At 37.8% G+C, this 22009-nt stretch overlaps 1 protein-coding gene across 1 annotated transcript in view; it reads right to left on the reverse strand.

The window, feature by feature from the left end:
* CTNNA2 (catenin alpha 2) overlaps window positions 1-22009 on the reverse strand; it is a 1353633-nt gene that overhangs the window by 93928 nt on the left and 1237696 nt on the right. Inside the window, exon 13 of the mRNA XM_044659266.1 lies at window positions 8980-9093. Within this exon, the coding sequence (XP_044515201.1) occupies window positions 8980-9093 (114 nt within the window). The remainder of the gene's footprint in view (window positions 1-8979; window positions 9094-22009) is intronic.

Here is a 22009-nt window from a genome sequence, read left to right on the forward strand (position 1 = left end):
CTCCTCCTTGCTCTTCCGGAGCATTCCCCAGAATTCTCTCTGGTCCCAACTGTCAGTAACTGTCACCAATGGCCTTCCTCTGGCTCTTTTTCTCCCATCCCCCATCCTTACAGTTATCAATAGCACATATATAAATGAGGATGACTACAGTGCAGGTTTGCTCATTAAAGTCCTTGGTTCTCAATGCTCCTCATGTCACGAATGATTTTCATTTCTATGAGCCATGCCCACCAAAATAAAAGAAGGGATAGAATTTCACTATCACCTTCCTTTAATAAATAAATGAAAAACAAGTAGATTACTAAATAAATAAATAGATGAATGAATTAACAAATACATAAGTAAGTAAAAGGGGATACTTTACCAAGAGCTTCAGAACAAGCAAGACACTCTGACCATTGACAAGGAAACACAATGATGAATTTGGATGCTAGGAACTCTAGGTTCAAATCTTACCTCTGAGATTTACCAGTGGAGTGATTGTGGGCAATTCACAATTCCTCCATGATCCTCGGTTTCTTTATATTTAAAAGTGGGTATGATAATATGTGAGGCACAGACAACAAGCATTGTTATTAGGCTCAAATGAGATATATATGTGAAATGGATTATAAATATTAAAGTGCTATAAAATGTCACTTTTATTAAATGACTCAGTTCAGTAATGGAAAAAAAGTTCAATCCATCATACTCCAAAAAGGAAGAGAATTATTTTATTAGTAGAATGTTTTACTGCTCAACAAGCTCTTTAAACACCATGGAAACATAGCCTAGCCCTAGACCATTTTTTTCAAGGCCAATATTTATTGTCAATGAATGGCATCTTCACAGGATGTTGAGTTATATCTCCCCTGGAATCTGTGCCTCCTTTCTTCCAGTATTGGAAAGGCTATTATGAAGAAGATGGATTATATTGTTCTGTTTGACTCAAATGGACAGAGATACAAAAGCTGGGACTAACAGAGATAGAAATTTAGGCTTAATGCCAAGGGAAAAAATTCTAACAATTGAAACAGTGGAATTGACTGCCATAGAGGGTTAGGTTCTCTTTGAAGGTGTTAAGTAAATATTAGAAGACCACTTGTCAGGCAAGTTGTAGTGGGGTTTCTTTTTCTGCTGTGGGTTGAGATAAATGCCTGCTTAAGTGCCTTTGATCAGTGGTGTGCTGGAGCCAGCTCCTACTGGCTCATAAGAGTTGACTGTTAAATTTTCAGTGTGAACATTAAACTTTGAAAACAAAGAAATGGTACAAATCAGAACATGAGTTACATTTTCTGAGCTGAAGAAAATTATGAAGAAAATGTTATAGATGCAAATTAAACTAATGATTTTGTAGCATGTACTCTTTTGAGTTGATTATTAAATGTTTACTATCACACCACTGCTTCCAACTCAAAAAGTCTGTGATACTATGAGCCTTATGTGAGACTTTAAAATCCTGCTGTCATACCCAGACCACCCTGAGGCCACTACATAGGTAGGCTGAAAGCCTGCCTCCTCTTGAACTCTTATATAAGTAAAGCTATCAGCCAGCTTCAACCAATGGTCCAAACTTCCTGGGGAAACAATTAATGAGAAAAATGTCACAGGACCATGGACAAGGGTAAAGGTAAGTTGTCAACAAATATTGTAGAAATAGATTTCCTCAGCTGAATGAATAAGAGACAAGCTTTTAAGAAAACTGTCTTGTTCAGAGAAACTACAAATAAATCCTGATCAAATGTTGGCAGCAGCCAGGTCATCAGCAAAGGAAATCATCATTCTGAGTTTGATAGCCAAACTGTCTGCTGCTGAGAACCAGGGGAAATCTGGCATGGTGGGGACATGCTTGAAATTACTGTCACTGTTATTCAGTCAGTTGAATAGAATTTAGCAACTACTATATGCCAGGGACTGTGCTAAGAGCTGGACAAAAAAAGAAAGGGGAAAAAAAACATTACCTACCCTCAAGTAGTTTATAGTTTAATGGGGAGCAATATAAAAATAAACAAACAATGCTCTGTACAACAATAAAATGCAGGATAAATTAGAGAGCAGTACTAGAGTAAAGGCAGTAATATTAAGGAGGATTGGCAAAGCTTCTTGCAGAAGTTAGGGCTTTGTTAAGAATTGAAAGGAACCAGTGAAGCTGGTGCCTCATATAAGTCCAAGAGTTCTGAGCTATGGTTGGACTAAGTAAATCAGATTCCACACTGTCCTTCAGTTAACATGGTGAGACCTTGGGAAAATGGGAATGAGGAGGAATGAAATGACCCAGGTTAGAAACAAAGTAGCTCAAAGTTTTCATACTGAACAGTGTGGCATTATGCTCTTGAATAGTCTGTGTGTACTTTTAGCTTAGGTAATACAGGATAAACTAGCCAGAAAGAGAGAAGGAAGGAGGGAAGGAAGGAGGGAAGGAAGAAAGGAAAGGAGAGAGGAAAGGAAGGAAAGAAGGAATAAAGGAAAGGAGGAAGGAAGGAAAGGAGGAAGACAGAGGGAAGGAATGTAAGAAACAAAGGAGGCAGAAAGAAAGTTGTGAAGGAACAACGAAATAAAACAAAAAAGAAAAAACAAGGAAATTGGAAGGAAGGAAGGAAGNAAGAAAGAAAGAAAGAAAGAAAGAAAGAAAGAAAGAAAGAAAGAAAGAAAGAAAGAAAGAAAGAAAGAAAGAAAGAAAGAAAGAAAGAAAGAAAGAAAGAAAGAAAGAAAGAAAGAAAGAAAGAAAGAAAGAAAGAAAGAAAGAAAGAAAGAAAGAAAGAAAGAAAGAAAGAAAGAAAGAAAGAAAGAAAGAAAGAAAGAAAGAAAGAAAAGAAGGAAGGAAGGAAGGAAGGAAGGAAGGAAGGAAGGAAGAGAAAGAATGAAAATTTTTGGGAGAAAGAGAGGAGTAAAACAAGAAAGAAATGGAATGAATGAGCTCTGACTATGTGGGTAGTCCTTTATAAGATGCAGGACTTCATTCTGAGGAACAGAAGAAACTCTGCTGCTCAATGGCAGAGTAGTAAAGACTTTGACAGTTCCAAGTTGTTGTCAGAAGCATGGACAGATTTAAGACCCATACTGGTTGGATTTTGCTCTGGTTTATTCATGTGATATTTAGAGCCTGTTACTGTAAATCAATCATCGATCTAAATGTTCTCCATTCCCAAGGGTCAGAATGGCTTTACAAATATATAAAACCATTACTTACATGGTCTTATTTGGTGAGAGTAGCAGTGCAGGGGAGGGATGCAGCAGGATAGCCCTAGTAAAAGCTGCTTCATCAATCTAAATTTCTATTATTAGCAATTCATTTATTTCTCTAAGGTTTTCTAGTCAGCTTGATCCAATGGAAAGAGTGCTGGATATGGAGTCCAAAGATGTAGATTTGAATCAATGTTTGGTCATTTACTATCTATGTGATCTTAGGCAAGTCATTTCATTTCTGGTTCAGTTTCCTTCTTTTCAAAATGTCAGAGTTGGAGGTTGGACCACATTCCCTTTAAACTCCCTATGAACTCTCAACTTCTGATCCTATGACTTGGTCACCCATGTCAAATACAATTTTGAAGAGTTTCCTATTTAAATTTCCTTTTTTTCCCCCGAGGGAGGGACAATGTAATATATATCAATTAGCATTTAAAAGGAAAGTTAGGTAGAAATAGGGAACAGAAATGATGCTTTGAGCTTGAAGCCCAAAACAGCCAAAAGGTCAGTTACAAAAGCATGCAAAAATATAGGCATATTTTATGAACTTTACCATTTTGTCCTAGTCAACCTCACTCCATTATCAAAGAGTCCATCTCTGAGTTAATGTGTCCATGGTAAGCAATTAAAGACATCATCTTATTTCTAACATAACAGTAATAATCTCTATCGTTGGTTTGACGTGATATAATTGCATTGCTAAAATTAGTCTGACTCAATAACAAATGCCTTCTGTTGCAATTTAATTACACAGACCACATGAAGGACCTCAAAGCTTTTCAAGGCAACTCAGCAAATTTTGAATTCTGCTTCCTCTATCCCTCTCAGTGTAATCATGTCTGGTGAGAAGTTATTCAAGGACCAGAAAACCATGAATGACAATGGGACACTAGCAACAAGTGAGTTGGGTTGCCAAACTTGGGCATCAATAAGCAGAAATGTAAATTTCTTGAAGGCAAGGACTCCTTTCCTATGTCATTTTCTTTGTCTTCATGTCTCTGACAGTGGTGACTCCTGACAATAAGTTAATACTTTTAAAATGTTAATTGAATTTGAATTGAATTGCATTGGACAATTCAGAATTAAATTGAATGAACTGCACTGCTGTGTAGTATGGGTAATATGGACATTAAGCAATCACTCTGGGGCATCATTCATTTATCTTTATAGAAAAGTTAAGCAAAGACCCTTGGCAATCTCACAGAAATTTGAATAGGAAGAAATAATTTAACCCAAACACCTTACTTTCCTTTTATATATTAAATAATTAAAGCTTAGAGAGATTAATTGAAATGCCCAATCCATATAGGTAGTAACTAAGAGAACTGAGATTCAAGTATTCTTGGCTTTCAATCCAGTACTATTTCTTTCTGTACTGCTGATTTCCTAAGATAGTGCCAGCATGTTCATTAAAACCCATTTTATTTGTTCACACTGAAACAATGCTGTGAAACTAAGTCTGGGCCTACCTGGGTTAAATTTTTTTAACCTTTACCTTCCATCTAGGCAATGGGGGTTAAGTGACTTGTTCAGAGTCACACAGCTAGGAAGTGTCCGAGGTCATATTTGAACCCAGGACCTCCTGTCTCTAGGCCTGGCTCTCAATCCACTGAGCCCCCTGGGTTAACTTTTCACTGAATTGACTGGTCAGTGCTCACAAAGTCAATCCGACCACCACCAGTTTGTTCAGTGCTATATGTGATCTTGCTTTCTTCTTTTTTTTCCCTTTTGTGAAATTGGTTGGTCCTCTGAATGAATTAACTGAATTGATTCTTTGTTAAGACATTAAAGAATTGGTTTAAATGAAAGTTTCATTTAATTCATAGGTTGACTCAGTAGATTCGTTGTTTTTCTTTTATGTGTCTGTATTCCCAAGAAAGCCCTTATATTAATTAACTTCCCCAATTCATAAGTATTTGTGATGAAGGGGCAACAAGGGGTAATAGAAAGAGCCCTCCTTAAGTTTGAAGTCAGAAGAGTTGTTTTCAAATTCCATTTCTTTTGGTCACACACATTGTATGACCCTGGATAGGTCTCTCTATCTCACTGAGCCTCAGTTTCTTGATCTGTAAAATTAAGATAATAGATAATAATAACTACCTAATAGAATTGTAGTGAGGACGGAGCTGAATATAATGTTTTGTAATCTCTAAAAAAACATATATGTTGATTATTAGTAGGCATGTGAATCTGAATAAATCTCTTTATCTCTTTGGGGATCAATTTGCTCATGGCTTTGTTAGTACTTCCCAACTCTCAATCTATGATCTTATCTAAGTAACGGGGCATTTTTAAAAATTTTGTTAGTGGTTTAATTTGTCATTTAGGTATGAATCCTCTAAGAATTCAGTTTAGTGTGTCAACAGGCATTTGACAAAAATGGTTATAGATGGATTTGGGTTTGGGATTTGAAGATAAAGTATGGCCTGATGTCTATAGTCAGGTAGTAAAGTTAGTTGGGAAAGAATTAATATAAATGAATAAAAATGATGAATAAAATAATTAGCATTTCTATGATGCTATAAAGTTCACAAAGTACCTCATATATTTTATATGATTGGAATGTATTTGGAATAAAGTGGGAGACTGTATCAAGGATGAAGTAAGAGGATAATAGAAGCATCACTTTGGAGTTAGAGAGGATCTTAAAAGCTATCTATCCCAACTTTCTCTTTTTACAAATGTGGAACCTGAGATCTCAACAGGTTCATTAATTTTTACTATTTTCACATGGGTATTAAGTAGCAGTAACAGTATCTGAACTCAGGGCCTCTGATTTTGAATATAATGTTCTTTTAAGATACCATGTAGCCTGAGAATGAATTAGTATGGAGAATGATCTGAAGGTCAAAAGAGAATTGTAGTATGATAGAGATATAATAGAATGAACATATCACCTAGTCTTACAAAGAAATGAAGCAAGGTTATTGGGCATAAAGAAATCACTCATCCTGATTCAGTAAATTAGGAAAAATTGAAGAAAATGAGGCCATTAATGAGGTTACAAGGAGTGTAGGATCCCCATGTGAGGCAGAAACAGAATTGTTCAAACAGTTCAGAGTTATAAATGAGCTTGTTCAGAATACGGGAAAGGTTCTAGTCAGCACAGGGAAGAGGGAAGAACTGAGTTGGCTTGGGATCAAGAAGAAGTAAAGATGATCCAAATAGGGATAAACAGATTGGACATGGTGGTAAAGTCATGTAGTTTCCATCTAGTGTAGAAAAAACTAGATGGTAGGAATTGGGAATCAAGGAGGAAGGGGATGAGTCTAAAGGGGAATATTGGCAGTTTGTGAGTCACATACTGAAGGATACTAGAGTTGAGGCAACTCAACAAACATGTATGTTAGATAGGGTCCAATAAAAATCAGAAACGATTCCTGCCCTCAAGGAGCTCAGACCTCTTGCAGAGGGACATTTGAAAAGAGTTGGGAAAATCTGACTCAGGAGACAAAGCTGAGGAGGAACAGCACTCCCTAGAAGGAAGGAGAGCTAAAACGCGACATTATAAGATATATCCTTTGAAAAGTTATGTAGTAATGAGATTGAATATTGTACGTGAGGACCAGCAAGGAGTCTAGTATAAATGGATTCTAGATTACAAAGGGGGAAGTTATTCATGTTATTTATACCATAGGGATTAGGAGCACAATGCCTCCACAATTTAGAAAATACATGCAAAAATTTTTGGCCCTCCTTTTGTACCAGAGAAAGCCATTGAGATATTTACAATACATTATTGTACCTTTTGGATTACAAATGCGTTTCTTAGTTTCTAAACTTTTCTGTGTTGTATGTTGGCTTTACATGTCATCTGTGGCTTCAGAAAAACTCCCTCCCCCAAAAAAATTCCCATTAATTTCTTATACTAAATAGGTATAATGTAGAAGGGATAGCTTTAATGTGTAAGAAATTAGAAAAAAAAAAAGGAGAGTCAGGCATTGATGTAGAGAAGTGGATACAGAACTGGGCTTGAAGGAAGGGACATCTTCCTGAGTTCTTTTTTTTTTTAACCCTTAACTTCTGTGTATTGGCTCCTAGGTGAAAGAGTAGTAAGGGTGGGCAATGGGAGTCAAGTGACTTGCCTAGGGTCACAACCTGGGAAATATCTGAGGCCAGATTTGAACCTAGGACCTCCTGTCTCTAGGCCTTACTCTCAATCCACTGAGCTACCCAACTGCCCCCCTCTTCCTGAGTTCTAATCTGGCTTCAGAGCCTTACTTGCTGTGTGACCATAGTCAAGTCGCTTGATCATATTTTCTCCATTTTCCAAATATTTAAAATGAGCTGGAGAAGAAAATGGCTAACCAGTCCAGTATCTGTCAAGAAAACCCTACATGAGGTCAAAGAAATAAAATGACTGAATGGCAACATCAGAAAGGAGTAAGTTTATAAAGGGCTTTAAAATACAGAAAAAAGGACTTTATACTTGATCCAACAGATAATAGTGAGCCATTGACATTTATTAAATAAGAAGTTGACGTGATCAAACCTGAAACTTAAGAAAGTCATCTTGACAGCTGAGTGGAAGAAAAATTAAGAGAGTGAACTGATGTGATTTAGGAAGACCCTCTAGAAGACTATTGACAACTTTCAATTGTGAGGTTGCTTTTTGTACTTGAAGTTAGACAAAGGTTTCGTTCTGACTTTTTAAATTCACAGTTTGACATTTCTTACATGGTCATTTTCAGATCTTCTCAGTTGTATCTCCATTTACTTACTGTTTGCTGCAGTCCAATTTTTTCCACCATATTGTTCACTCGTTCCTTTGCCATAGGGATTTCATTTAAAAACTTAATTAGTAATGAGGCAAGTCTTTCAGTCTTGGGCCCAGGAGCACCCCAGCTTCAAGTTGAAACTCTTCCCTTCCTCTCTATTAAAATCATTACTTGAAATTATCCCTTGACTCTGCCCTCAAGAATTTTCCTTCTTTTCTGGGCCCAATAAGTCTTTCTCATCTTCTCTGAGTTGTCTCAGCTCTTGATTTCAATGAGTATTGCCTTGATTATATGCTTCCAATACCATAAATTCATAGGAGCATAAATATCAAGCTAGAATGGACCTCCAAGGTCATCCACCCTACTCCCCTACCATTTTACATGAGGAAACTGAGGTCAAGAGATGTGTCTTGCCGAAAGTCACACAGATATTATGGATCTGATAAATAATTTGAATCTACTCTCACTCCAGTGCCACCTTTCCCTTCCTCTGTCATCCAATTGCTTCCAATCTTCCAGTCTCCCATCCATCAATATAATCAATCAGATCAGTAATCAGTTGTTAAGACCCAATTGCAGGCATTATTCTCCTTTAAGACACAACTAATAAAAACACATATTTTGACCACTGTCTCTTTTAATAAAAATAATATCTGAGAGCCTTAGTATATTTACAATCTTTCATATTTGAGTAAATTATCCTCAACCCTTTTTATCTTTTATTGAATCCAAGTGCAATAAAATCAGCACTAGAATGGAATAGAGATATAATTCTGCTTCTGTTCCAAGGTTATTTAGATTAGGTAGTGATAGGCATGGGTTAACCCATCCAAAATTTAAGAGGTATAGGAACATGTACTGATTGACAATTCTATTTTATTTCTTTTAATTACCCACATGTGAGTGTTCTCTACCCAACTGGAAAAAAATGAAATGAATGATTGAAACAAACTAAAACATTATGGCATCATCTGTACAATTTCCCTGATCTTCCATTCCCAGAGAACCTAGGAGATCAGAGTGACTTAATTTGAGAAAGTAACTCTTTTCAAAAAAGCCCTTCAAGGGCTGGCCAAAGTCTTGGCTTTTTCCTTACCCTTGCACTCTGTCCTGCAATGAGCTGGTCATCCTCAGTCTGCACACTGGTTCGGCTGCGCACGTCATAGTCTTCCTGTTCAAAGTCGGAATCGTCTTCTAATTCTTCTGGAGTCTGTAGATAGAAAGGAAGAGGGTGAGACAGACTCATTAAGGAGCCTACAGCCACCCACATTATGGGACTTTATTGAAATCAGTACCTTCCCAGGGAAGAGAACTTCTGTTTCTCTCCTTGAACACTGACTGGGCTACAGAGGCAAGTGCTGGCTAAAATAGAATCATTTCAAAATTGAATTTCTCCAGGTTCTCTTCCTTTAAGTAAAAGTCATTGATCATTGCTTATTATAAGTTGGACTTTTAAACATTTGGCTCAAGCTATAGTGATCCAATCTGAAATAAAAAAAATAGTACAGAAGTAATGGTAGTTGTGTGATAGTCAGACCCGAAGAACATGAAAATCCAATGTTATTGTTAAAAGGGATCTCAGAGGCCATCTAATTTAAGTCAAACAGGAAAAAGGATTCCATTCGCAGTATGTCTAACAGGCATTCGCCACCAGACCTCTAGTGTAGGGGAGCCACTATTTTCTGAGTCCCTGAGGCAATCCATTCTAGTTTTAGATAATGCATTCAATTATTAGGAAACTCTACAATGAGAATTTCTGTAATTTCTACTCATCATTCCTCATTTTGCCCTAAGGGAGCAGGTAGAACAAGTCTAAACTCCCTTCCACATGACAGCCCTTCTATAGTGGAAAGAGACAAGGCTCTGGTATCAGATGAGCTGGATTCAAACCCCCTCTCCGGTACTTACTATCTAAGTCATCTGAATTTCTGTGGACCTGTTTTTCCATATGTCAAATGAAAAGTGAGAACTAGATTGCTCCTAAGCTTCCTTTCTACATTAGACTGAATGTCTCACAAAATAAGTAGATAATCAAAATTTTCCCCATTAAATCTTCTCTCATCTAGATGAAATGTCTCTTGTTATTTCAATCTTTCTTCACAGCATCATCTTCTCCATCCTGGTTGAATATCTTAGCATCATAGCTAAAAAGGACCTTGAAGATCATTTTATTCTAACTAGTTGCACTTAGGTAGTCCTTTACTTCCAAGTCATACATTCCTTCAAGGAGGATATTCTTACAATATCAATTGCCTGAATTCATACTGACACTCACAATTGTAATGAATTTATATGTTCTTAATATATATATTATATCATTACAAAAACTCTTGGAGTAACCTATTCCTTTGTGCCCATTTTCCAGATGTAGAAGACTTAAAGTTTAAGAGACTGTCACTATAATCATATGGCTAATGATTGTTAGATAGACTATTTGAACAGAGACCTTTCTGATTCCACACTCAACATTCTATCTACTGCACTGTTATATCTTTCAAGTAGTAGGGGGTATTCCAATGTTGATTATCACCATATAGTCTGGATTATACCATGATATTAAGCAGACAAGGCTCAAGTTCATAGTTTGTGTTGGAGGTACTGTCTTTTAAGGGGGAATCTTTCTATGAAGAGCCTTCAAGATGAGCTGGTCTTATCCAATATCCTCCCTTATCCAATTTCTTTGTTCTTACATTAGTTGATCCCTGAAATTTTACCTTTAAAGGAGGAATATATAAATTGTGAGGAATTTGAGCTGGAGTAGCCCTAAATTTTCTTCCCTTTCTAAGAATATATGGTTCCAGGCTAGTGGAAGAGGAAAGAAGGAAATAGCAATGCTATTGGGATGGGGTGTTGAGGCAACAATGATAAATGTAGATAATTGGTCCCATATAATAGGGCTACAAAAACTCAACTAATCTCCTCAACTCATAAAGAGCTAATTGAATAAACAAAATGGTATTCTATAAGGGCAACACCATAATATTGAGTAAAATGACTAAGTTCTTTTGCACCTCCAAATCTAAAGAATAATTCTTCCAAATAATTAGCTCAGCCCCTGGTGTTCTGTGTTAAGATTTCAATTTTTCAAGTAATACAATCAAATGTTGGGCTCTGGCCAACTCTGACCATGCCTAAATGATCTATTATTTCTCTTGCCTTATGAACTTAACTAATATCAAGAGATAGATGATATACTGTATTGTGGAGGGTGCTATTATGTAGTCAAATGACTAATACAAGTTTACTAAAAAAAAGAGTTGTCATTGGCTACATACATATGAAGCCATGTATGATAGATCATCTTCTCAGGATATTTTCTTGCTTACTTTGCTATCTGGGATTTAAAGTAGTCATTGATTTTTTTTCTGGTCATCATAAAAATATTACCCTCATGGAAATCATACATTCCACTAAGCTTCATCACAATGATAAGATCTGCATGATTATAGTCCTCATAATTATTGACCAAGACGCTGTCCAGGGTCCTCTTCTAGAAAGAGGTTTTATAGCTACTTGAAGGCAAACTCCAAACTTTCATAATAAGAGAGTAAGTTGCAGATTAGATCAAGTTCAAATCAACTTAACACATATTTATCAATCATCTATGATAGAGAGCATAGGGCAACTATGTGGCAGACTGGAGAGAATGTTAGGCTTGGAGTCAGGAAGATCTGAGTTCAAATCCAGGCTCAGAAATTTCTTAACTCTGTGATCTCAGGCAAGTCACTTATCTTCTGTCTGTCACCACTGGAGAAGGAAATGGCAAACCGCTCCAGTATTTTTGTCAAGAAAATCCCATGAACAGATGTCAACAGGTTCACACAGATTTGGACATGAGTGAAATGACTGAATAACAGATACAGAATACAGTCCTACTTACTAAGGAAGATGCAAAGATGGGATGAAAAATGAGTCCTAGATGGAGGTAACAAGCTGACATAGTCATATGACAGATACGTACTTGGCTATAATATAAAATAGGAGTAACTCATTACGTATGTGTGGAGTTTGGGGACTTAGAAAGCTTGTTTCACACAACAACTCGAGTGTTAGATAATATTTCAGTTCTGCGAAGTTAAGATTCCAGGGATACACTGTTAGAGTCAGATCCAAACCAGAGTTACTTAGTGGTAGGAGGTAAAATGCCACAGGGAAAAGGAAGGCCTGATTTCCAAAGTCAACTATACCAATCCTGAACATCTGGGAACATTAGCTTTCATATTGGTAAAATGAAGGGGTGGGAGTGGACTGGATGCTTCTTAAAGTTGATTCCTCCTCTAAATCTTATGATCTTTGACTCTAAGTCTAGACATCCATCGCTCTCCCACCTTATACACTTCTAAGTGAAAGGGTTTTGAACAGGAATATATAGGAGAGGAACAAACTAAGGATTCTCTGTAAGGAAATAAGCATGGCATTAGCAGACAGAGTGCTGATCCTAAAGTAGGTGAAAATTGAGTTTAAATCCTGGCTCTGACACTTGCTATTACCCTCTCTGAGACTCAGTTGCATCATCTAAAAAATGGGGGCAATAATCTTCACTACTGAGTCTCACATGGTTGATGTGAATTCTATTGAGATAAAAAAAAAACCTGGAATGTGTTATACAAGTGCAAAATGTCATATCTGGATGGATGAGAGAAAGCTACATAGAGGAGCAAGCATTTGACTTTGATTTCAACAGGTAGAGAAGCAGAGAAGGCTCCCAGAAGCAGTTGGTAGAGGAACAGATGAAGGGCTGGACCTAGAGTCAGGAAGACTTGACTTCGGATCATCCTCAAGAGGCATACTGCTGTGTGAAGTTGCACAAATCACTTAATTCCTGTTTGCCTCAGTTTCTACCTCCAGTACTTCTCAGTACCTACCTCCAATAGTTTTTAAGAGAATCAAATGAGATCATTGTAAGTTGCTTAGCACAGCACCTGACAAATAAGTAGATGGTATACTAATGTCATTTTATTGTTATTATTATCATTATATGTGGTCTCAAATGCTTACTACCTGTGTGACTCTGGACAAGTTACTTAAACTTTGCCTCAGTATACTCAACTGTAAAAGGGAATGGAGGATATAAGCATTTATCTAGCATTTATGTGTCAAACACAGTGCTACGATGAGGGTGTAAAAGCAAGCAAAAGACAGTTCCTGTCCTCCATGAGCTCATAGTCTAATGATTCAGAAGAGGCAAGGCAAAAACTTTTCTATTCAGAGCTCAGCAGTCAAGGCACAAAGTTCAGAATCTGCTAGGAAAGAGATGAGGGGGATGGCTAAGGTTTATGAGGCATGGATTAGAAATAGCTGCTTAATTCACAAGAAAGATTCCTTCTAACAGGATGCAAAGGAGGGGGCAGAAAGTGGTTGCAGGATGTCCCAATGGGTCACTGCTCTTTACATTCAGGATTCTATTCTTAGGAAGCTGCTGTAGGAGTCGATGGGTATGGTTGGTAATGAGGGCCTGGTCTAGGATGCGAGTCAGGAGAACAGGGAAATAGGAAGATCAACACACTGAGGCACAGGGCACTATGATCATGAATATTGAAAGCTAGTGGGTGTTCACAGAGTCCCTTTTGGCACACATGGTTGCTCCTCTCTGCGGGGGAAAAATCTGCAGTCTAACCAGTGTGTTATTCTCAGTTCCCAGCTCACATAGATACAAGGCTTCTCTATCACTTGTTTTCAGCCCTCATGGCAATGGATCAGGTTTAGTTGCTAATGAGCATAGCCAGAGCCAGCATGTTGCCACCAGGGTTTTGCCTCTGGTGGCCAAGAATGGAGGAGGTGGTGCTGGGGGCAGGATATGGCATAGTGTGGCACAATGGGGGCGAGGGCTGATGGAGAACCATGAGAAAAAGAGAAGCAGTGTGAGGAGGGATTGTATCTCCTATGGTAGCTGGCGTTACAGAAAGAAGGAAATTAATCTCTCATCCTGGTAGGCTGTGTGGTGACCCACTGAGGGTTATGTTGACATCACTCCTTAGTTCTAAGGTACTTGAAAATTACGCTGGTATGGCCTCATCTGGCAGTGATGGATTGCCCACACAATGTGGTCCTCAAAACCCTGCATCAAATGAAATGACAAGGAACTTCGATGGTGGTGGTGACTCTTTCTCCCTCTTCCACATCTCTATTGATTTGGACCAAGGTACCATGATTCCAAGTCATGGCTCTATTATTAGACCATGATATTCTTGGGAGGAAGCATGATATGCGAAACAATACATTCTTTATGACCATAGGGCCATAGACTTGTAGGTAGTAGCAGCCTCAGAGGCCATCAGGTATAACTCCCCCATTTTACAGATGAGGAAATTGAGACACAGAGCTCTTAAGTGACTCACCCATGGTTACACATCCACTGAGGCAGGATTTGAACTTAGGCTTTCTGACTCCAAGTCTAGTATTCTATCCATTGCACCACCTGACTGCCATGGTATAATGGGGAGTCTTGAAGTCAGATCTGAGTTCTGCTTCGTATTACCTATGGGATATTGGGCATATCACTCTTCTGAACCTGTTTCCTCATCTATGAAAAAATCTTAGATGATTTTAAAGACCCTTTGAAGCTGAAAAACCCATGATTTCATCATACTGGAATGAAAAATGGTCTTCATCTTTACCATAGTTCTCATGGGAATTTTCCAAGACTTGGAACATTTTTTCTTCTCTTTCAAAAATGTTAATATTCTTTCAAAAGTCTAGCAATCTGTATTTTTCTGATATGAAGATATTAAAGGAAAGAGAGGGAGGGGGAGAGGGGATTTTGTTCTCATACTTTATTAAATGAAAGAACAAGGCAGGAGGGTGAAGGTGGGGGAAATCTGACTCAAAGAGAGATTGTGTTTCCATTGTGGACCCAGACAATCATCTCTGATCATTCCCCACTGTTTTCTGATGTTCCCAGGAACAATTACAGCAAGTTGGTAAATTCTGCTGACAGATGCAATGACAAGATTAGAAGCACTTTTCATCTTTATGTCTTGAGAGAGAAAAACAATTCACTTAACAACAGAAGAGGCAGGGATGTTGATAACTCAGCACCCTGCAGAGTGGATTAAGTCCTGTACTTGTAGCCAGAAGCCTTGGGTTCCCTTCCTATTTTCATTAGGACCTTGTAGTTAATCAGGTAACACAAGACAAATTGATTTTCATCTCTAAAACTCAGTTTCCTCATCTGTAAAATGGAATGTAACAATATTTCTTACTTTTTAGGTTGTCTGGGAGGATGTCATGAGAAAATATTTTCAAAATACCACATCACTTCAAATCATCCTATCTTTTATCAGTCGTTTCAGTTTTGTCTGACTTAACCCTATGTGGGATTTCCATGGCAGAGTTACTGGAATGGTTTGCCACTTCCTTCTACAGTTCATTTTACGGATGAGGAACTGAGGTAAACAGGGTTAAATGACCTGTCTAGGGTCACACAGGTAGCAACTATCCAAAGCCAAATTTGAACTCAGGAAGATGAACCTTCCTGACTACAGGCTCAGCATTGCATCCATTCACTGTACCACGTAGCTGACCATTCTCTATAATAACAGCTATCACTTTTAGATTGATTTAAGGTTTGAAAAGCTCTTTGTATATGCTACCTCATTCAATCTATATAACAACTCTGGGAGGGAGATACTTTTATTATCCCCATTTTACGGATAAGAAAACTGAGGGTAAGCAAAGCTAAGAGTCGTACAGTTAGTAAGATGCAGGATTTGAATCCAGATTTTCCAAACTCCAAGTTTACCTATCTCTCTACTATATCACCAATGTGAGCTGGAAAGAATCTGAGAGGCACTTAATCCAGGTCCTTCATTTTCCAGTTGAAAATTCCACAGAAAGTAAATGACCAAGTTCCCATAGGTAGCAAGTAGCACAAGGACTGGAGAGAAGGGAAGGTTGGTTTTGCCTTTTTAATTCAAGAACACTGAGAACTTCAGAGCTCTCACATTGTAGAATAAAGACTCTTTGACCTGGAGTTATTTGAAATCATGTTGACAAATGGACCACAATTCAAAAACTTGCCGTATAAATCAGATAGAATTTGTTGTTGTTATTAATATGAGCCTTTAGAGCAGAGATGGGCCAACTTTTTAAAGAGGGGGCCAAAGGAAAGGAAATATTTATCTGTCAGTCTGTTTCTAAGGCAATTCTTTTGAAGTTCCATTGTATTGTATCCTACTCATTGTATTTGTCAGATTAGGAATAATGTCATGTGGCCAATTGAACATTTCAGGGGGCCACATCTGACCCATGGGCTGTAGTTTGCCCATCACTGCTTTAGAGGAAAAGACTCATTAATTATTGATAGATTGCTCTTTTGAGACATATGAGCTTTGAAACAATTTCCTATATTCCTACACACACACACACACACACACACACACACACACACACACACACACACACTTTGAATTCAACTCTATATGAATTTAAAAAAAGGAAGTCCATGAGAATAGGTCTTAGAGATCGTATAAAAGCTTATTATTGGCTGTGGAAGAGGGAAAGCCTGACAGATTAGTTTTATTTGTCTAGAAGGGGATCTGGGGAAGGAAGAAATCATAAGCGCACAGTGGGTTGACATAATTGCTCATTTTACGCTAACATGCTCCAGGCTAGTTTAAAGATGGAGTCACCCAAGCCAGAGGGAAAAGATTTAGGGCTCACTTCTTTTCTTTTTCCTTTCTAATAGCTATAGCTTCCTTTGCAGTACGTCTAAGATGACAGAGCTTTTGGTGAAATTATCTCTTTTTGAGATGCACAAAATGCACCAATTTGGAAAAACAAAATTTAATAGTGTGATTTGAAAGCAGAATGGCTCACCTCAGGAGAGGCTGAATATCTCCTCGGTGAACACCTTTAAGCAATGACTCAAAGGAGACAATGACTCGTCTGTTACGAGGTAGAAGGAATCCTTTTTCGGGCAAGAGTTGGACTAGATGGCCTCTGCAAACTCTTCCAAATCTGAGATTCCCCAGTTCTTTATGTTTTAAACATCGACACCCACACACATAGCAAGTCCACCCAAACAGTCCTCACAAATAGCTGTATGCATATGCAGTTAACTAATTGCATGTTAAATTGGAGCTTACTCATGCTGTTGCTTTTTTGAGTTAGCCACATATGAAAAGACGAGTGGTTTTTCTTTAGTGGGCATCCGCACCCACAAGTTAGGAAACGCACAGAAAAGTTGGGCAGGTTCAGAAAAAAAGGCTCCAAGACAATCTGGATTAAAGAGTTAGATCGTGTTAGAGTTGGGAAGGATCGAGGAGGAGGCAATCTGTGCTACAGTGCAAGAGGAACTGACAAGAGTCGGAGAACCTGGGGAAAAATGCCATTGCTTCCTTACATTGAGAGAGCCTCCATTGTATTATGACTTCATTGAGGACAGAGACTATCTTCTGCCTCTTTCTATATTCTCAGCACTTAATGTTTATTGACTGAATATTGCCTGGACTGTTTGTACTGTGTGACTTTGGACAAGTTATTTAACCTCCCTAACAGATGAGTTCCTCCTATGTACAATGAGGTGGTTGGAGCTATAGATTTATGATTTATATTTAACTTGTTTATAATGAAGTTAAATTTCCCCCACATTATGCATTAGGAAACAGAGACCTGAGACAATACAGCGACAAACAGACAAAGTTACAGTCTTCTGATTCCAGAAGCACTGGCCTAAGAAGTTCAGTGACTTCTCCAAGGTCATAAAGTTAGGCAATGGTAGAAAGAGGTAACAGCTCTCCTGTCTCCTGATGCTTAGAAGAGCATCCTTTCAACGATGGCACACTGTCTTGAGAGAATTTTGAGAAATGAAAAGGAAAAGGAATGGTGAAATATGGCCTCAGATACTTCTTCCCTTGATGACCCTGGGAAAGTCACTTAAACCTCATTGCCTAGCCGTTACTTCTATTCTGCCTTGGAACCAATACTTAGTCTTGATCCTAAGACAGAAGGTAAGAGTTTTTTGTTTGTTGGATTTTTAAAGGAATAGTGAAATTTGGCCTCAGATACATCCTAGATGTGTGACCTTGGGCAAGTCTCTTAACCCCCATGGTTTAGCCATTATCGCTCTTCTGTCTTGGAACCAATACTTAGTCTTGATTCTAAGACAAGTTAAGTTTATTTTTTCCTATTTTTTAAAGAATGGTTAGAAATATCAGGATTATTGTGTTGGAGAAGGGAAAAAAATAGAAAGTATGAAAATACATAATTAACTGTTTCAGTGGAGAATGTTGCTTTTCCAAAGATTTTTTTAAAGATATGAGTATTAGGTTGAGCAAAAGTAATTTAAGTGAGTTATGAGAAAAAACTTCCCAGAAATCCTATATGCTTAGAAACAAAATTGTGTTAGTCCACTCATGTGGTCTAGGGTTTATGATAAGCAATTGGATATGTGTGTGTATCTGTGTTTGTATTTATATTTATTATATTTATATATATATGTTATATATATGTATACACATATATATTGTACATAGAGTGTGTGTGTGTGTGTGAGAGAGAGAGAGAGAGAGAGAGAGAGAGAGATGGGGAGGGAGGGAGGCGGGTACACACATTTATTTTGTTGCTTTTGTTTTTTTAGTCACATCCAACAGTATGTGACTCCTTTTGAAGGTTTTCTTGGCAGAGATGCTAGAATTATTTGTTATCTCCTAGTTCCAATTTGTTTTATAGATGAGGAAACTGTGTCAAAAAGTATTAAATGATTTGTACAGGGTCATACATACAACTAGTAAGTTTCTGAAAACAGATTTGAACTCAATTCCTCTTGATTCCAGGCACACTATCCTATCTACTGAGTCCCTAACTGCTCATACACATATACATAGGTATATATTTTATTTATTATATGTGCATTTTTCATTTACATTTTTATAGTGTACATTTAATGAATATAAATTTATAGGTATATTATATATGCTTGGATTCATTTAAATTATTATTATGTTCATAAAGATGGGTTAAGTGCTATATTTGTGATTTTATTGCTGCTTGCAAGAGACTTTTGGGTTGAAGAAACTCAACCAATGAAGGTCAAGAAACTTCTCTACAAACTAGTATATCTGAAAGTTGACTAGAATGGTGAGAGGACATCAACATGGCAACATGGTGGCTTCCAAGTGCTAGCGGTGGGATCTTCCACTGCCTTTCCCTCTCTCACCCAACATAGCTTGTTGGATAAGGCACTGGATTTGGAGTCAGGAAGATCTGGGGTTACCTCAGTCTCTAATGGTTTTAGGCCCTCAAAGCTTCCTGGGGAAGTGGTAGGCTACACCCACTATGTGATGTGGCCACTCTACAGGTTCTTAAGCAACCTTAACTCTGTTAACACAATCAGAAAGGAACCCAGAGGACCTGTTTCATCCACTAGATGAAGTTGATTTCACATTAACATATTAATTATATATGTATATAAATGGTCCATCTCAAGTTTCCGAAAATGGTATATTCTCTTAGGTGTGTTAAACATCTTCCTTATAATTATGATTATATCATTGTTGTTATTAATCTGCCTACAAAGATGAATATTGTCACAGAGGCAGCATGGCTCTGTCAAAGGAGGAGGGTATTTGGAATCAAGAGACTTTGGTTTGTATTGTGATTCATTACTGCTTCCTACCTCTGGTGTGACCTTGATTAAGTCTCTTCCTGTCTTTAGACTTCAGTTCCTCATCTCTAAATTGAGGGGGTTGGACAAGATAACCTCTAATGGCCCTTCTAGTTCTAAATTATGAGTCATAGGATGCTTGTCTCTGAAGATTTAAATTTTAATATTATTCAAAGGAAAATGGATAATAGTATGGTGGTGACAGCTAGGTGTCTCAGTGGATTAAGAATCGGGTCTAGAAACAAGAGATCCTGGGTTCAAATCTGGCCTCAGTCACTTCCTAGCTGTGTGACCCTGGGTAAGTCACTTATTCCCCATTGCCTAGCCCTTACCACTCTTCTGCCATGGAATTAGTATACAGTATTGATTTGAGGATAGAAGAAAGGGTTTTAAAAAGGAGAACAGCATAGTGAATGCAAAAAGGCTGTCACATATAATAAATAAGACTCAACAATAGCTAGCATTCATATAACTTTTTAAGGTTTACAAAATCCCATTTGGTCCTCATGACATCCCTGAAAGATTTGTCTTTTTGTTATTCCTATTTTACAAATAAGGAAACTGAGGCAGACATTAATTATCTTGCCAAGCCACATAGCTGGCAAGACAGAATCTGAACTCAGTTTTTTCATAACTCTAGGACCAGTGCTCTATCCATCATGGCACCAAGTCATTGTCCCAAAGAAGAGATACAAAGAAGAAGCTGAGTAAAGGATGCAACAAAATGTAAAATTGAAATTGAAGTTAGACTAATTATATGGTGGCAATGAGGCCATGGCTAACCAAGGTGATATCAAATAAAATGTTAAGAAGGCCACTGACATAACATGGCAGACATGGGTAGGTTGCATCCATGCTAAGGACATCTCAGCTCAGTTGTGGTCAAATGATAGAAGCAATGTGGCATCATGGAAGGAATGAGAGGATCAGAGTCTCTCTTCCACTGTTTACCACTTATGTGGCCTTGGGATGTCATCTTTCTAGGCCTTGCTTTCTTCAACTATTAAGTTGGGCAAGGGATAGACTGGGTAATCACTAAAGGACATTTCAAGGCAATTTGGGGGGCTTATCTCAAATCAGATTTTATAAATTCCATGTGGTCTAAGAATGTAAGAATCACTTTTTTTTAATGAAAAATTTGTATGTTAAAATGGTGATGTCTAAGAGGTCATCAGACAAATTATTTTGCTAATATTTCTCCTGTTACTTATGACTATATTTCAAATCCTGCCACTAAAAATATTTTTCCTTGGAGGTCCTTAAGACTTTTTGATCTTCCAGAGGGCCAAATGAAAATATATATGCACTTGGCTAAGTAATATCACTTATGGGTGGCCATCATGAGACATTCCTTCTCCAGGAGGAGTTCAAGGTTGGTCCTAAAATACAAACTTCATCATCACCTTCTCCTTGAGTTTTTGGTGCATTGCTATCTAGGGGCTCTAGGGCAACAGAAACTAATGCTTCAGCCTAGCACATCACAAGCACACATGTTCATATTGGCCACCCCTAATAGAAATACAAAAAGAGAAAGACACAGACAACCTAGAGTATGCCACATCTGGATGCCACCTTCCAGCCTCATCTAACCTTTCCAGGGAATATTGTCTTGACTTACTGTCACTATGTATTCATTTTACCACCATACACAGGCCAGTATTGGCAAATATACACCAGCTCTGTCCCACTCTGTGTATCTCCCTTAGGTTTCTTCACCTTGTGCTCATGGACATGTTTTTAAAAAAAGATAATTATTTTAAAAGATTCATTGTAATCTCCAAGCACTCTAATTTCTGCATTCAAAAACATCATTCTAGGAAGGGCTCCAGAGGACTCCTAGATTACATAGTTGAAGGTAAAGGGTTTACACATGATTGGGCATCTTCACTAGCTATCCCCCAATCCACGAGTTCTTTCAATTCTGACCTCTGCTTCATCATTTCCCTGGTTTTCGTTGAGGACCAGCTAAAATCCTACCATAGGATAAAGTACCTAGCTGGGGCAGTGGATAGAATGCTGGGTTCATTTTTCTGTTCTCAGACACTAACTCTCTGTGTGATCCTGGACAAGTCACTGAATCCTGTTTATCTCAGTTTCCTCATTTAAAAAATGAGCTGGAGAAGAAAATGATGAACCATTCCATTATCTTTCCCAAGAAAACTCCAAACAGGGTCACAAAGAGTTGGATACAACTGAAAAGGACCGAGAAGCAAAACAACAGCAATATAGGACAGTTGTGTAAATACTAGTGCTTTCCCTGTTGATTAGGTCCAATTTATCCTGGACAGTAGCTTGTCTGTTCATAGTCGCTTGCATCTTTTCTCCCTCTACAGAGTGTAAAGTTGACTGAAAGGACTGCTGTATCCCTATTGCTTAGTATTGTCCCTGGATTATAATTGGCAGTAACTAAATGCTAATTGTCTTGACTTGATCTTTCTCAAAATAACTCTATAATGTAAGTAGCGTTAAGTTTATTATGTCCAATTTTTAAATGAGGAAACTGAGGCATAGAGAGAGGTTC

Source organism: Gracilinanus agilis, chromosome 2, assembly GCF_016433145.1.
Source record: "Gracilinanus agilis isolate LMUSP501 chromosome 2, AgileGrace, whole genome shotgun sequence".
Classification (NCBI taxonomy): Eukaryota; Metazoa; Chordata; class Mammalia; order Didelphimorphia; family Didelphidae; genus Gracilinanus; species Gracilinanus agilis.